This window comes from Aquarana catesbeiana, linkage group LG03 (genome assembly GCF_042186555.1).
Source record: "Aquarana catesbeiana isolate 2022-GZ linkage group LG03, ASM4218655v1, whole genome shotgun sequence".
NCBI classification, from domain to species: Eukaryota; Metazoa; Chordata; class Amphibia; order Anura; family Ranidae; genus Aquarana; species Aquarana catesbeiana.
In genome coordinates, this window is record NC_133326.1 from 473,405,476 (window position 1) to 473,422,332 (window position 16,857).

The window sequence follows — 16,857 nt, forward strand, 5'->3', positions numbered from 1 at the left end:
GAGAAATCATCTTCTCTTTTACAGGAGGTATATTGATGACCTCCTGTTTATATGGGAGGGCACTGAAAGTTCACTGCATGAGTTTATGATTGAACTTAACAAAAATAATATTGTGTTGGATCACGAGTTAAATAAAGAAAACATTTTTTCTTTATTGAAAACATTTTTAAAGAAAACATTTTTTGGATGTGAATATTGTCAGACAAGGAGGTAGTTTAACCACTACTGTCTATTTTAAACCAACGGACAGAAACAGTTTTCTCCCTCTCACTAGTGGTCATCATCCACACTGGCTAAAAAACATTCCAAGAGGCCGAATAATGAGAGTTAGGAGAAACTGTACATTGGATGCTGACTTTCAATCACAATCCGAAATAATTAAAAAACGATTCATGCAAAAGGGATATAATGAGCTTGATTTGAATAAGATTATCACGACTGTTAGCAATATCCCACGAGAGTCCTGCTTGGAAGACAGACCACAGGAGAGGAACTCTAAACATGAATGGGTATTCATCTCTAATTTTCATGTACAATATAAGGAAATAGAGAGGATTTTTAGACGACATTGGCACATACTTTGTATGGACAAAGTGCTTAATCAATCTCTTCCAAAAATCCTTCTTTCATAAATAGAAAGGCTTCCAATTTTGGAGATATGATCGTTAAGAAGATCCTAGATCCACCAGTAAGACTGGTGTTGTTTTGGGACCGTGCAGGTTTTTTTGCCTGTAGAAGGTGCCAAACATGTGCTAAGGTCAGCCAACCAATTAGAGGCGTGACTGAGTTCATCTCGACAGGCAGTAATATGAGTTTCAGGATTAAGAAATTTATAACTTGCAGCACCACATGTTGTTTACCTTTTGCAGTGCCCATGCGACTTAATGTATGTAGGTTGCACGAAAAAGATGCTTAAAAAATGCATTTCAGAACACATTCACAACATAGAGATTGGGTTTAAGTACCATGGGGTCTCTTTGCACTTTAAAAAAACACCATAACCAGGACCCCTCCAGTTTAAAAATTTGGGGCATTGATAGGATTCACCCCAACCAGAGAGGGTCAAATCTGGTGCGAGAAATATCCAAGAGAGAGTCTTGCTGGATATATTTGATGAACACATTGACGCCCGGTGGCTTAAATGTAGAACTGGACGTCAATTGTTTTATTAGTGACTATTAAGGTAATGAAAATCTGTCTGGGTCTCACTTTTGCAATATCAGTTTACCTTTTTATGTTATTTTATTCTATGTTTTATATATTCAATTCTCAGGTGAGATTAGTGTAACGTGATAAAAGTAGGTGATGGGTTGAGGTTTTAGACAATTCACCCATCCCGCCCTTTGTAAGTTTATTCCCTAATGCCTGTTCTTGTAGATCTTTGTGGGTATTCATTTTTAAAGTTTTAACATCACTCATTGAGTGATCCTAATGGAATTTTTTATAATTAGCTATTTTTTGTTGATAGAAATTTTATTGATATTTATTCTGGTTTGATGGGATTGAGATGTTTTTTTTCAGTGATCAGCTCCATAGAGTCTATGATCATGCCGCCGTGAAGTTGGATGAGGAGACTTGTGCAGCCAAATGGTTAAAAATTAGGAGCTGATCTCGGATGCATAAAAGAGAGAGCGCGCCGTATGGCTCCACCCTCAGATGATGTCGTGAATGATGAAATACATCAGGGTGGAGCCATACGACGAGCGTAGTTACGTCAGCAAGCCCAGAAACACAGAACGAATCCCCGCAGGTCACACAAGCCGAGAGTGGTAGGAGATGCTGTACAATACCTGATGTTAGCTGATGACATTTTGTGAACACCGCTGTGATATATGTGATTTCTTGTAAGGGGAGCTGAAGGGGGTTTGTTTTTTAATGGTCTTAAAAGTTGTTTAAAACAAGATTACGCTATTTCCGATCCCTCTTTTCTTCACTTGACTAACTGAGCAATTAGAGTGGCTGGCACAAATTGAACAGGGAAAGAATACACCCGTGGAGACGTTCCACTGCTTTGAGATTTACATGCAAAGATTAAGCTCTTGTCTGGTAAGAGTTTTTTCAAGAGGGGGTCCTTTTGCACACCCCCTCTCTTCTCTCTGTGCTATCTTTCGGTGACAGCAAATTTAATCTTAAATGATTTTAAAGGACTGGCTTTTCTCTGCAGCAGTTAATGACAAACTCCATTTATATATTTTGTATGGACTACATAGAATGGACATATGTTGAATAGATTGCTCATGTTATGTGAATAATCATATGTATAAGCGCTTCCTGAGTCTATTGGACTTTTTTTGCTTTAATTTAATTTTGACTATCTTTTTTTCAAAAAAAGAGTTTATTTTTAGGCAGCAGCTGTTGCAATCATTATGGTTGATTGACACAATCTATTTCACTATTCCAAAGGTGCTTGTTTGTTTGGAAATAGGCCTGGTTTCTCATTTATTTTAAAGTTTTATTATTGTAAAAGTTTCAGCGGGGCATAGCCCACCTCTCTCAAGATAAATTTCCCTTGAGAAAGGTGAGCTGTGCCCTGCCAAAATGTTGCCATTATTAAAACTACTTTGGAAATTCCTTTTGTTGCAAGTCCTGTTGAGTGCACCTACTACCTGTTTCACATTCTACAAACTTTTTCATGGATTGCACCTAGGTCAATATCCTTACAAGGGTGTGCATTGGCCCACTTCTAAATTACCAATACCAAAGGGTTTACATATTTTCAAAATAAAAATTACAAATGATTGTCCAGTGGTATTACACAACAGTACACATGTGTTTTCTTCAGGTAGTCAGGTTAAAGGAGATATTTTTAAGTAAGTAGTATACTCAACCTGGTTCACTGAAACAAATATAGACTTGTCTGTGAACAACAGTAAACCAACCTCAAATGTTACCTTAGAAATATGGCAATGTAATTGTAAACAAGAGGGTATAAGGTTTAGAACAAAAGGATTCAGGCATGTACTAAAGATACCTTTATAATTGTTTATCACATTTTGCATGTGATTTTTTTTTCATATTTTAGAAACTTGTAAGAAAAAAAAGAATTACAGTACAGCATGTATATATACACATATGCTTTTATGTCCCAGTATTTTAAGTGTCTTTACCAGTTGTGTTGTAATACCTATTCTTGAACTCTTGGTGTCACTACTAGACTGTACAATGTTTTGTACTCTGTTAGAATGTAGAAACTGGATCCAGCCTCAATGCAGATACTAAGAAAAATTGCAATTTGTTTCCATTTTGCTTTCTGTTGCCGTATTTACAATACTTTGGATATTTTATTCTGTGAAGGAACAGAAGCTATAGCTACTTATCAGAATGCAGAATACAGAAAGAAACAGAAGCACCAGGATGATTTTTATATGGCAAGTATTTTATTTTACTTCATTTTTCTTTGAACATAGCTCTGGTCAATTGCAATATTCTATAGCTGAAGAATTGAAAAAGGGATCTGTGGTTGGGAATGTGGCTAAGGACCTTGGGTTGAGTGCTAAAGACCTAACAATGAGAAAATTTCAAATAGTTTCTCAAGCCAAAAAGCAATATTTTGGAGTTAATCTTGAAAATGGAGACTTGATTGTTGCAGAAAGAATTGACAGAGAGGTATTATGCGGAACAAAACAGACCTGCTTTATAAATTTGGAGGCTGTTATAGAAAATCCCTTGAATTTTTACACGATTACTGTGGAAATCCAGGATGTGAATGACAACTCTCCTACTTTTTCTAAGAAATATTTTGACATAGGCATCAGTGAATCAGCAAGTCCTGGAACACAGTTTTCATTAGGTATTGCACAGGATCCTGACTTAGGTTTCAATGCTGTAACTAGCTATGCACTGAGTGGTATTGAATACTTTAGCCTTGGAGAAAGAACTGCCAAGGATGGAATTACATATCCAGAAATCATACTAGAAAAGTCTCTGGACAGAGAAAAGCAAAGTTTCTATGAGCTGATTTTAACTGCTTTTGATGGCGGAAAGCCTCAGAAATCTGGGACCGCTATAGTGAAGATTGTTGTTCAAGATGTTAATGATAACTTCCCTGTGTTTACTCAAGATACCTATAACATATGGCTACCTGAAAATGTGCCTGTTGGCTTTACAGTAACTCACCTGAATGCAACTGATGAAGATGAAGGAACAAATGCCCTAATTTCATATTCATTTAGCCACATTCCTGAAACTGCTCGTCAAATATTTAGTATTGGTGCTCAAAATGGGGATGTTAAAATCATTGGAAATTTGGATTATGAAAGTTCAGACACTTATGAAATGACTGTAGAAGCAAAAGATGGTGGAGGTCATGTGACAAATTGCAAATTATCTATACAGGTGATTGATGTGAATGATAATGTCCCAGAAATAACAGTCACATCTCTCTCAGATACAATTCCAGAAAATTCCCCACCTGGTACAGTGATAGCATTGATTAATGTTCGTGATTTGGATTCAGGAAAGAATGGTGAAGTTGTATGCCAGATATCTAATACACTTCCTTTTCAACTAATACCATCATCAAGTAGCTACTATAAACTTGTTACTGCATCAAACATGGATCAAGAAAGAAATTCTTTGTACAACATTACAATTCAATGCATTGACAGCGGATCTCCTCTGATGTCGAGCAATAAGCAAATTAAGTTAATGATCTCCGATGTGAATGACAATCCCCCTCTTTTTGAAAAAAATAATTATCTCATCTATATTGCAGAAAATAATCAGCCGGGGACCTCAGTACACAAAGTCAATGCTTTAGACATTGATCGTGATGAGAATGGAAAAATCACTTACAGCATTATAAATAGTAACATAGAATCTATTCCAGTGTCATCCTATGTTTCCATAAACTCAATGACAGGGATTCTTTATGCTCAAAGATCATTTGACTATGAACAGTTACGAGAATTTCAGTTCCAAGTGATGGCTAAGGACAGTGGATCCCCTCCTCTAAGCAGTAATGTTACAATAAGAATATGTATCATAGATAAGAATGATAATGCCCCTAAGATTCTGTATCCATCACCAGAAACAGAAGGATCATCTTTATTTGAATTTATCCCCCACTCTGCTGAGAAAGGTTATCTAGTGACAAAAGTAATTGCAGTGGATGCTGATTCTGGACACAATGCCTGGCTTTCTTATAATTTACTGCATGTTTCAGAACCTTCATTATTTGTTATAAGCCAAAACGGTGAAATCAGGATAGGTCGAGAACTTCCAGATGTGGACTCCTTAAGGCAAAAGATTGTAATTCTTGTAAAGGACAATGGAGTCCCAGCCTTGTCATCTACGGCTACTTTAAATCTGGTTGTGGCAGAGAGCTTTCAACAAGTTGTGCCAGAGATAAAAAAACAACCCAACTTGTCAGACATTTCATCAAATGCAACATTCTACCTGGTGATAGCTATAGCTATGATTTCTGTTCTATTTATTGTGACAGTAATGGTTACAATTATTCTTAAATGCAGAAAAACAAGCTATCTAGGAACAAACCTAGGAACATATAATAGAAATGTGTATCCTCAGTTCACTGTGGGTTGTCCTTCTGAGATCAGCGATACTAGTTTACCTTTTCCATTCTCCTATGATGTGTGTGTGACTCTTGACTCAAAGCAGAATGAAATTGCTTATCTGAGACCAGTCCAGAATGTCCCCACAGACAATCTCATTGACACTGAAGATTCAACAGCTGTGAATAGTTTACCTCAAGAGAATTTGCCTAAACACAATGTTTTTCAGGTATGTGAAACTAAATCTTATATATGTAATAAGTTATTTTCATTCACAGACCAAAAAAGGTAACTTGCCTGCTAATACTAATATGCATTGGTGGATTCACAAACACACATTCATGCTGCCCAAAGGTGAGCTGGGTTATTGTTGTACGTCTCTGTGCTTTATACAGTTTTATTGAATAAAGGCTTTTTTTTGGATCTCACTACTGGGAGTGCAGCCATCCAGATTTTCTTTCTCTTGATATGCATTTTTATGTAAGCACTAAGATTTTTTTGTTTTTTTTTCAGGTTCTTATGTGGTCTATTGGTTTATTGTATCTAATTTAATATATCTTGTACCTATCCTGTGTGCCCAGCATATCTTTCAAGTTTCTTGTGCTGACAGATTGAATCTAGTAAACTTTACTTAGTAGGTAGGTGTCCAGGCCTAAAAACACAATTGCAAAATTGTCACAAATTGAGTCTTGAAAGATATAAGAAACCATTAATGAATGTCACACTCCACTTAGAAATATACTAACAATTGAAGTATCCAATTTGGGTGAACTGACCATTTATGTTATTTTGTACACAACATATAGGGTTTGCATAATCAATACTTTCTAAAGAATTTTGAGGGAAGCTTGAATACTGGCAGCCTGCTTATTTTTTGAGGCTATTACATAAATTGAGTTGAAAGAATGATATGAGTACTTATGGTGACTTCCTTCACACAGCAGCATGTGAGGTTTACTTCCACTTCCTGCCCCATAGAAAGAACAGGGAGTGAGAGGAAATATCCCCAACGTGTGTGAGAGAGAGTGAAGCTACCCAGCAGACACAGATATTAGAAAAAAAGCCTGAAAGGGTTGGTAACTTTTCCCTATTCTATCCTAACCTAAAAATAAAGTTTTGACTTCAGCTGTATTTTAGGCATGCTATCATCGTCTCTCAAACAAGGTTATCATATATGATTGTAACATGCCTTTAAGTACTATTTAGCATTTCTAAGTGATATTGCAGATTGATTAATCAGGGCTAAAGTCTGCAGTGTATATGCCAAGTCAAAGGTTACCTGTATTGACCTCATTTATTGAGACACCCAGTAGGAGTCCAAGATGGTAATGTTCCACAGTTTGGGAAGTGTTTGTATACTTGTGGAAGCCATTACATAATTATTTAATTTGTCTGAGCATCTTGAATTATAATCAATCACCAGTTTTTTTCCTTCCTTGCTGCGTGCATGTGTTTTCCATAACATTATAAATTATACCAAACACTTAAAATGTTATCATATAAAAAAAATATATATATTATATATATATATATAGAGAGAGAGAGAGAAAGAGAGAGAGAGAGAGAGAGAAAGAGAGAGAGAGAGAGAGAGAGAGAGAGAGAGAGAGAGAGAGAGAGAGAGAGAGAGAGAGAGAGAGAGAGAGAGAGAGAGAGAACAAATATTGATGCTTATGCCATTAAAGATAAAAAGATATATACATAAAAATCATATATTTTTGCTATAATTAAAAGCAAATGCTCATATAACCATAAATATAGTGAATCTATGTATTCATGCATATAGTAATATGAAAGTGAAATAAAAAAAGTTTTTTTTTGCTTCCTCGTGACTGGCTTAAATGAACACAGCTTCCCCTTTATCACTAAGCTAAGTAAACATTCAGTGTATTCTTTTATTAGCCTGACAGTCTGTATTCCTATAGTAAATCAGCTTCACTGTCTTTTAGGAGGCTGGAGGGAAAGGGACCATTACAGCAATAATAAACCTGGTCCAGAATAGTTATTCATCCTACATCAGATATTACAGTTTCTTACATTCACATTGCAATCCAAAATATTTTTGAACAAAGATGATCCTTTTCCTTTTTTGTATTTTTATATCATGTATACCTCAGCAAACATATTGTAATGTCATATTTCTACATATATTTTCATGTGTTCTACATAAATAAAATACATTTTAAAAGGCAAAAAATAATAATAAATAAATAAATGATAAATAAATATAAGAGTTCATCTAGAGGCAAAATCAATTACATGCATAAATAGATATTTTATCCCAACCTTTTTCGATGGCTATCCAGCAACAGTCTTTACCAAGTGGCCTTTGACTTACCCTTTATTATTATTATTTTTTATGGCTTTTAATAAACATCAAATGACAAGCAAACACAAATAAACAATTGTAAACCCCTTCATATATCCTTTTCAATACAAGACGTTTAGCTGCATTACCTGATTTTAACCTCTTGGTGTCACTATTGGCCTATAATATTTTCTTTCTTTCTTTTGGAATATATATCCAAGTAATGTTAATTAGTCTCACAATTGCAGCTTAGAAGGAAATACTGCAATATTTTCATTGTGCATCCTGCAATTCAGGATACTCCACAACATCTTGGATCTGTCAGATGCAATTTTTTATTTATGGAGTGATTAAAGGACGACACATCTGCCTGCTCACTTTGATTGATAACAAGGTACAAGCACAAAAGGGAAAATGGTGTGGCAAGTGTTTACTTTTATTTTATTTCTATTTAAAGTCATTGTTGGTCAGTTACAGTATTCAATTCCTGAAGAACTTAAAATACGAACTGTAGTTGGGAATTTGGCAAAAGATCTTGGGCTGAATGTTAAAGAGTTAGCAGCAAAATTCCAGGTGGTTGCTGAAGATAAAATACAGTATTTCAGGGTGAATATTGAAAATGGGGACTTACTTGTTTCAGAGAGGATTGACAGAGAAACATTGTGCGGTGCTAAACAGAGCTGCTTTCTAAACCTGGAAGCTGTCATAGAAAATCCACTGACATTTTATACCATCACTATTGAAATCCAGGATGTGAATGATAATCTGCCTACCTTTTCCAAAAACAATTTCAGCATAGAAATTAGTGAATTTACCTTACCAGGCGCACGGTTTGCTTTAGGAAATGCTCAAGATCCAGATCTTAGTACTAATTCTGTACAAAGCTATACTCTTACTGTCAATAAATACTTCAGTCTTGGAGAAAGGATTACTAAAGATGGAATAAAATATCCCGAAATTGTTTTAGAAAACTCACTAGATAGAGAAAAACAAAGTTTATATGAGTTCATTTTGACTGCTTATGATGGAGGACAACCTCCCAAATCTGGTACTGCTACAGTTAAAATATATGTTCAGGATGTTAATGATAATTATCCTACTTTTGCTCAAGACACATACCACATACGATTACAAGAGAATGCACCTGTGGATTTTCTAGTAATTGACTTAAATGCAACTGATGAAGACGAGGGATCTAATGCTCAAATAACCTATTCATTTAATCATATCTCCGAAAGCGCTAGCCGGATATTTTCCGTGAATCCACAAACCGGTGATATTAGGATAATAGGAAGTTTGGACTATGAAATTGCTGATTCTTACGAAATTACTGTTGAAGCTAAAGATGGTGGTGGACATGCCACACATTGCAAAATATCCATACAGGTGATTGACATGAATGACAATATTCCAGAAATTACAGTTACATCTGTCTCCTCAGCTATTCCAGAGGATTCGCTACCTGGCACTGTCATAGCTTTAATTAAAATTCGGGATTTGGATGCTGGAAAGAATGGTGAAGTTATATGTCAGCCCTGCAACACAATGCCTTTTAAACTATTACCATTATCTAGTAGTTACTATAAACTTGTAACTGCAGAAAACATGGATCGAGAAAGAAATTCTGGCTATAACATAACAATCCACTGTGTGGATAAGGGATCACCTATTTTGTCCAGTAATAGAACCATTGAGTTGATGATTATGGATGTGAATGACAATTCTCCTGTTTTTGAAAAGATGGATTACATTATTTATATTGCTGAAAATAATCAGCCAGGGACTTTAATTTATACAGTTCATGCATCGGATCTAGATCAGGATGACAATGGGAAAATTATGTACAGTATTCTAAACAGCAAAGTAGAAGACATTCCAGTTCCATCATACATCTCCATAAACTCAGTGACAGGAGTTCTTTATGCGCAGAGATCATTTGACTATGAACAGTTACGGGAATTTCAATTCCAGGTGATGGCTAGGGATTATGGATCTCCCCCTTTATGCAGTAATGTCACAGTAAGAGTTTGTATCGTAGATAAGAATGATAATGCTCCTAAGATTCTCTACCCAGCACCAGATACTGATGGCTCAATGTTTGAATTTATTCCTTACTCAGCTGAGAAAGGTTACTTGGTGACAAAGGTGATTGCGGTTGATGCTGACTCTGGACACAATGCCTGGCTTTCGTATCATTTTCTACAAGTACCAGAATCATCATTGTTTGTCATTGGGCAACAAAGTGGTGAAATCAGAATAGGACGAGATCTTCCAGACAAGGATTCTTTAAAGCAAAAAATTGTGGTGTTAGTGAAGGACAATGGCATTCCATTCCTGTCATCAACAGTCACTTTGAACTTGGTTGTAGCTGAAAGCTTTCAGCAAGTTGTTCCAGAGTTCAAACAGCAACCCAACAATTCAAAAAATTCCTCTAATGCATCATTCTTTCTAATAATTGCTATAGCTCTTATTTCTTTTACATTCATTTTGACGGTCATTGTTGCAATCATCTTTAAGTGCAGAAAATCAAATACTCCAACAACCTTTGAAACATATAGTAGAAATGTGTATCCTCAGTTTACACTGGGATGTCCATCTGAGATCAGTGATACAAGTTTACCCTTTCCATTCTCATATGATGTTTGCGTATCACTTGATTCCAAGCAGAATGAAATTGCTTACCTGAAACCAGTACAGAATGTGCCTACAGACAATCTCATTGACACTGATGAATCAGCTGCTATCAATGGTTCCACAAATCAAGATTTACCTGCTAACAGTATGGCAGAGGTATGTTGAAATTAATCTCCTGCGTGTAATTATTTTGCATTTAGGCTGCTTTCACACTGGGGCGTCGGGACCGTAGTTTTTATGGAGGTTTTTGGCTGCTAGCAGGGTGCTTTTAACCCCTACTAGCGGCCAAAAAAGGGTTAAAACGACCCGGAAAGCGATGCTGCAATGGCACTTTGCCGGTGGTTCAGCGGCGCTGCCCATTCATTTCAATGGACAGGAGAGGTGGAAGAGCAGTGTATACACCTCTCCTTCACTGCTCCAAAGATGCTGCTTGCAGGAGTTTTTTTAACGTCCTGCCAGCGCATCGCCTTAGTGTGAAAGCACTGGGGCTTTCACACTGAGACTGCAGGGGAGCCGTTTTTCAGGCACATTACAGGCGTTATTTTTAGCCCAAAAGCACCTGAAAAACGCCTCAGTGTGAAAGGGGTCTTATGAAAGCTCATAAGTTAATTGTTTATTATTAATATAAATTGGTTACAGCTTTGAAATGTAAGTGTATTCTAATCATAAATTGCCTTTCACGTGCAGCTTCATTTAACTTTTGGAAGAACTTTGTTTCAGTGCTGCGATAACTGTGTACGTGAATATAGGATTTACAATAAATTTTGACTTAGTGTATGTCAGGGCAAAAAAAAAACAAAATGCATCTCTGCAATACATGCCCATTTCCCCATATTTTATCCCTTTAAATGCTCCCATGCACACAGCAACTAATTCCTGTTGTCAGCTGACAAAACATTTTTGTGGAGCAAGTGCTGTCAGCCCTCCTCCGAACAAATCAACCTGTCCAACTCTCCTCATCTCCACAACAAAGACATTAACCACTTCATGACCAGCATGTTATTTGATGTCCTGTCAACTGTCAAGGACATTTTTTAGTTTTAAGTGCTGTGAGTGTTTGACTAACAATTACTTGGCAATGCAACACTCAACACACCCAAGTTAACTTTATATATTTTTTGAGATACATATAAATTGATTTTAGTAGTACTGATTAGCAATTGGATTTTTTATTTTTTACTATGTCAAGAAAATAGGCAGAACATGTTTCCATTTCCCTTATAAAACATATCAAATAAAAATGATGGAACAGTACAAACATCTCTAAACTGACCTCGTTTTAACAAGTGGACACCCCAAGGTGATTTAATTTGTTGCAATAATTGTTTTGGATATTAAAAATAATGGCTTTGAGGTGGTTAAAATAAATTAGGATGGCTTACCCTTTAAAAATTGCCAACAGAAGTCATGTGTAAGTCTTGTTGTAAAGTTACAGATTGAAATTGCAGTGTATGGCTAGATGTTATGGACAAACCCAAAACAACCCCCCCCCCCCATCTTTGGGGCTCAGCAACACTTTAGATTCGCAAAACAATCCCATAACATTTTGTTTAGTGGCATCTTAACCCCCCCCCAAATTCCAATAAAAGTATGTGATCTTATGTACCTAGATGCCTATTTTTGTCACATTTCCATATTGGTAAGCTGTTATACATTCTAAAACTGTAAGAAATATCATGTAGTGAGATTAAGGGACCACTATAGCATAACATTTTGGTATATTTATGTGGTTAATACATAATGATAATATACATACATACTGATTAATATACAATACATAATGATTAATGCATAATGATAATATTTGCTTTCCTTTTTTATTTCACCCTTAGTTATATTTTTCTACACATTTTCATGCAGGCCAAGCTGTCTTGAAAGGGTCACTGTTACAGGTTTGGGGCATACCATAAAACAATACCACAAGGACTTACAACAGTCAGATTTTACTCATATGTTTTAAAAAAAATTCTAAAAGAAAAAAATGTTGTTGGAACTGCTTGAAAAGTGTTTGCTAGAGTTAGGCTATTTTTGTTTGAGACTTACTTAACCGCTTGCCGACCGCCCACCGTCGATTGACGGTGGAACAATGGCACTCCTGCACGAATCGCCGTAGCTGCACGGTGGGCCATTTAAGGAGTATAGGGTGCGCGCGCCCATGGCGTGACATAGCAGCCCTTGCAAGTGGCCTGCGGCCCCGATGGCCGCCGGGTACTCGTGATTGCTTCTGAGAAGGAGAGAACGGAGATCTGTCAATATAAACAGTCAGATCTCCATTCTGTCAGGGGTGGGGAGAGCGATTTGTTGTTCCTAATGCTTAGGAACAATGATCGGTCTCCTCACCCAGGCAGTCCCACCCCCCCACAGTTAGAATCACTCCCTAGGTAACACAAATAACCCCTTGATTGCCACTAGTGTTAACCCCTTCCCTGCCAATGACATTTATACAGTAATCAGTGGCTATTTATAGCACTGATCACTGTATAAATGTCAACGGTCCCAAAATAGTGTCAAAAGTGTCCGATCTGTCTGCTGCAATGTCTCAGTCCCGATTAAGATCACAGATTGCTGCCATTACTAGTAAAAAAAATAATAATAATAAAAATGCCATAAATCTATCCCCTATTTTGTAGACAATATAATTTTTTGCACAAACCAATCAATATACGCTGACACGGGTTCTAGCCTTCATCTATTGCTACAGATTTTTCATATTACTGTTGGGGAGTTTCCTTCACTTCTTGTCTGTTAAAATGTTGTTAACAGGACAGACAGTGACGATTAATTTCACTAAAGGTGCCCCAGATACCAGTAGAAACTTGACAGGCATTCTATTCCTTCCCCTTTTGTACAAGAAAAAAAGATTTTGATTGGACATAAACTTTTAAAATGGAAGTAAACTTCCATCTCTTGCTTTTACCTATAGGTAAGCCTATAATAAGGCTTACCTATAGGTAGTGTAAATATTTCCTAAACGTGTACCGTTTGGGAGATATTTACTGTACATACAGCCAGTGACATCACTGGCGCATGCACTCTGAAGGAACGCCGATCCGTGCCATTTATTCATAGCTCTGTGCCGTGAAGGGCACAGAGCAGGAGTCTGCGAACTTGGAAGCAAGACGGGTGAGGATGAGAGCGCCTGCAATGGTGGCATCTCGGCGCTGGAAGAGCTTCATTTTAAGGTAAGTTTAACATAATGTGCTAGTATGCAATGCATACTAGCACATTATGACATTACTTTGCAGGTACAACAAAAGAAAAAATTTGCTTTAATGCTAGCGGCAGACTGCATCAAATATGTCATTTTCCATAGTTCCACTTTGCGTAAAACTTGTAAAAAAAACTTTTATTTGTACATATTTGTACTTTCTTTCCTGATTTAGTGGTTTGACAGACTGTAACTGGTTAGGTTTCATCTTTCTGTGCTACAGAGTAGTCTGATCCTGGCCACTCTTGCCTTCCAACAGCATTATTTAGTGACTGAAGTAAAACAGGAACTCTGCAGAGTTTCAGTTGGTACGCTTATCCTTTAAATCACTTAAATGTAGTCCAATTGAAAAAATGTTTATGTGTAGTTTATAATGTGTGTAGAAAAAAAAAACACTTATGTGTAGATGCATTTTTTACCTTGCAAAAATGTAAGTGAGAATCTCATTTTACAGGTAGTTAAAACTTCACACAGCTATTGCTAAAGTAGAACACTTATGCAGTGATGGCATTTATTCAGAATATTGGGCTTCAGCAAGGTGTGGTTGGCAGTGCTGCTCAGCATGTGAAGCGCTATGAAGATAGCTTTACTTAAGCTTTTAGGCTTTTAAGACCTTTTCCATGTTTCACTTCAGCAATGGACTAATGTTATTTTAAACATTTGATTGGAGGGATATTTATTTTCTGGCCTGTGTTATAAAAACTGACATTTACAAAGCAACCATTTCACATTTTTAAAAAGCTTATTTATATACATTTCCCAGGGTGTATTGCTTGAAGTCTCCCATTGGTGAGATCATTGGGCTTGAGTTCCTGGGTTGATACATGGTTATAGCCATTATGAGGAGTTTCCTCTCTCCTTATTTTTATTCATTTTGTATAATGGAAATTTCAACAGGAGGAACTGGAACATGTAAAGATGGACTGGGGCACCCAAAACTTTGCAGTAAACAAAAAACTGATTTAAGAATTATAACAGTAAGATCTTTTAGAAAATCCAGGACGAATAAGAATCCAAGGGATGAAGCAGCTACATATAACTACCTACAGCTATTATTAGTTATCAAACTATACAAAAAATAATGCTGCGATATCTGTCATTTATTTTTTCTTTATTCAATGGCTGAAAAAGTCAGAATATGAATATTTTTATGAGGTGGATATGATGTTTTTTGGTAAGATACAATTATCAAATATTATTTGAACAAAAACATTTGCAATTATTAAGAATGAAAGAATTTATTACTGTCCCAATACTCTTAAAAAAACTATCGCTATATACTTTTAAATACTTTCAACTTAGTGGTGGATGTTGGATAAAAAGCTAATTAAAACATTCTTTATTTCTGCAAAAAAAAATAATGAACACTTCAATTTATCAGATCATTAAAATGGAGTTTTAAAAACCTTTTAGCTTTATAATAATAACAATAGGAAGAAAAATAAGAATGATAATAATAATAATTTCATTTTCTTATGTATTGATATGTAAAATAGTTTAGCATTTTAGTGCTATTAATTCATCCTACCCATTTCTTTGGAGGATATATTTGTTACAATTACAGCATTTTGAGTTAGTTTAAAATGAAATACAATATCAAATGCAATAATTATAAATAGAGAGTGGTCTAAAGACAAATCCACATCAAATGAAAAAAAAAAAAAAAAACTTTTTTTAAAAAGTACTAACTATAATATTACTGTACATTATTTGATCATAACATTTCTACACATGCAAGTTTACTTGGAAATATTTTTTATACTACCTAAAATATAATCTGTCCTACTAATACCTCTAAATATTTTTGACTTAGCTTTGTGCTTTAGGTTTTACCACCATTTACCAGCTGTTCATTTGGACTGTTCATTTAAATGTACCTTTGTTTTAAAAAAAAACTCTAATAATAAACTTTATAATATCTCCTTATATGTCAATATGTCTAATGAACTTATCATATGTCTTTGGAAAAGTTTATTAATTTTGGTGAAACATTTACCAGCCCACTAATAATGTATTCGGAATACATAAAATTGCACATTTTATAATTCACTAGATTAAATACATCTACATTTGTCCAGTCTACAAAGAATCATATAATTTAACAATAGCGATTATCTAGACTCCTGAATTGTGTGATGCAGACACATATATTCAGGTGAAAAAAAAAACCTAGCAAATTGTTAGGTTTCCTGATTTTATCACAACCAACTCTATTGCCCCATACACACGGTCGGACATTGATCGGACATTCCGACAACAAAATCCATGGATTTTTTCCGACGGATGTTGGCTCAAACTTGTCTTGCATACACACGGTCACACAAAGTTGTCGGAAAATCTGATCGTTCTGAACGCGGTGACGTAAAACACGTACGTCGGGACTATAAACGGGGCAATAACCAATAGCTTTCATCTCTTAATTTATTCTGAGCATGCGTGGCACTTTGTCCGTCGGATTTGTCTACACACGATCGGAATTTAAAGGATCGGATTTTGTTGTTGGAAAATTTTATAGCCTGCTCTCAAACTTTGTGTGTCGGAAATTCCGATGGAAAAAGTCCGATGGAGTCCACACACGCACGGTCGGAATTTCCGACAACAAGCTCCGATCGCACATATTCCGTCAGAAAGTCCGACCGCGTGTACAGGGCATACTAGTTACAATATGTGCATATCTGCTCTGATGAAAAAATAGCTAGGGGTTAGCTATTGAATTGGAGGAAACTAATGTTTAAACCTTTACAGGTTCCCGAACATAATTAAATAACATATATATTTGTTAACAATATAGAAGTTTTCATTAGAAAATTTGTATGGCACCAGTTGGGTCACACAATGAAGATCTCAGAGGAAAAGGTTTACAGGTACTGTAAGTATGGTTTATTACAGGTACACTAGAGAAGAGAAGAGAAGCAGGGCTACAAAATAGTTAGTGTAATGAAAGTGCTCTTATCCTTTAAAGTGGAAATAAACTCTCCCACTCTGATGCTGCTTTTCATTTAGTCCATTATAATAAGTAATTATCAAACTTTAGCCACTGTAATCCAGCCCAAATCGCATAATTGCATAACTTTAAAAAACTTGTTTCCAGGGGTTAGGCAGCGCCATCTTAAGTATTGTTTTCTGAGTCCACAGTAGAGTGTATTTCCGCCCTTACATTGAGCACTTCCTGTACTGTTAACCAAGCCTCCTTCTCA

The 16,857-nt window shown here is 35.9% G+C and overlaps 1 protein-coding gene across 2 annotated transcripts in view; it reads left to right on the forward strand.

Annotated features, from left to right (window-relative positions):
* Positions 1 to 16,857, forward strand: part of LOC141132494 (protocadherin gamma-C5-like) — a 751,191-nt gene that overhangs the window by 74,184 nt on the left and 660,150 nt on the right. Inside the window, exon 1 of one of the 2 annotated variants that reach the window (XM_073621009.1) lies at positions 3,227 to 5,742. The exons of the other annotated variant lie outside the window; for it this stretch is intronic. Coding sequence (XP_073477110.1) covers positions 3,322 to 5,742 — 2,421 coding nt within the window. The 5' untranslated portion in view covers positions 3,227 to 3,321. Of the gene's footprint in view, positions 1 to 3,226; positions 5,743 to 16,857 lie in introns of those variants that run through there. 2 annotated transcript variants of the gene reach the window in all.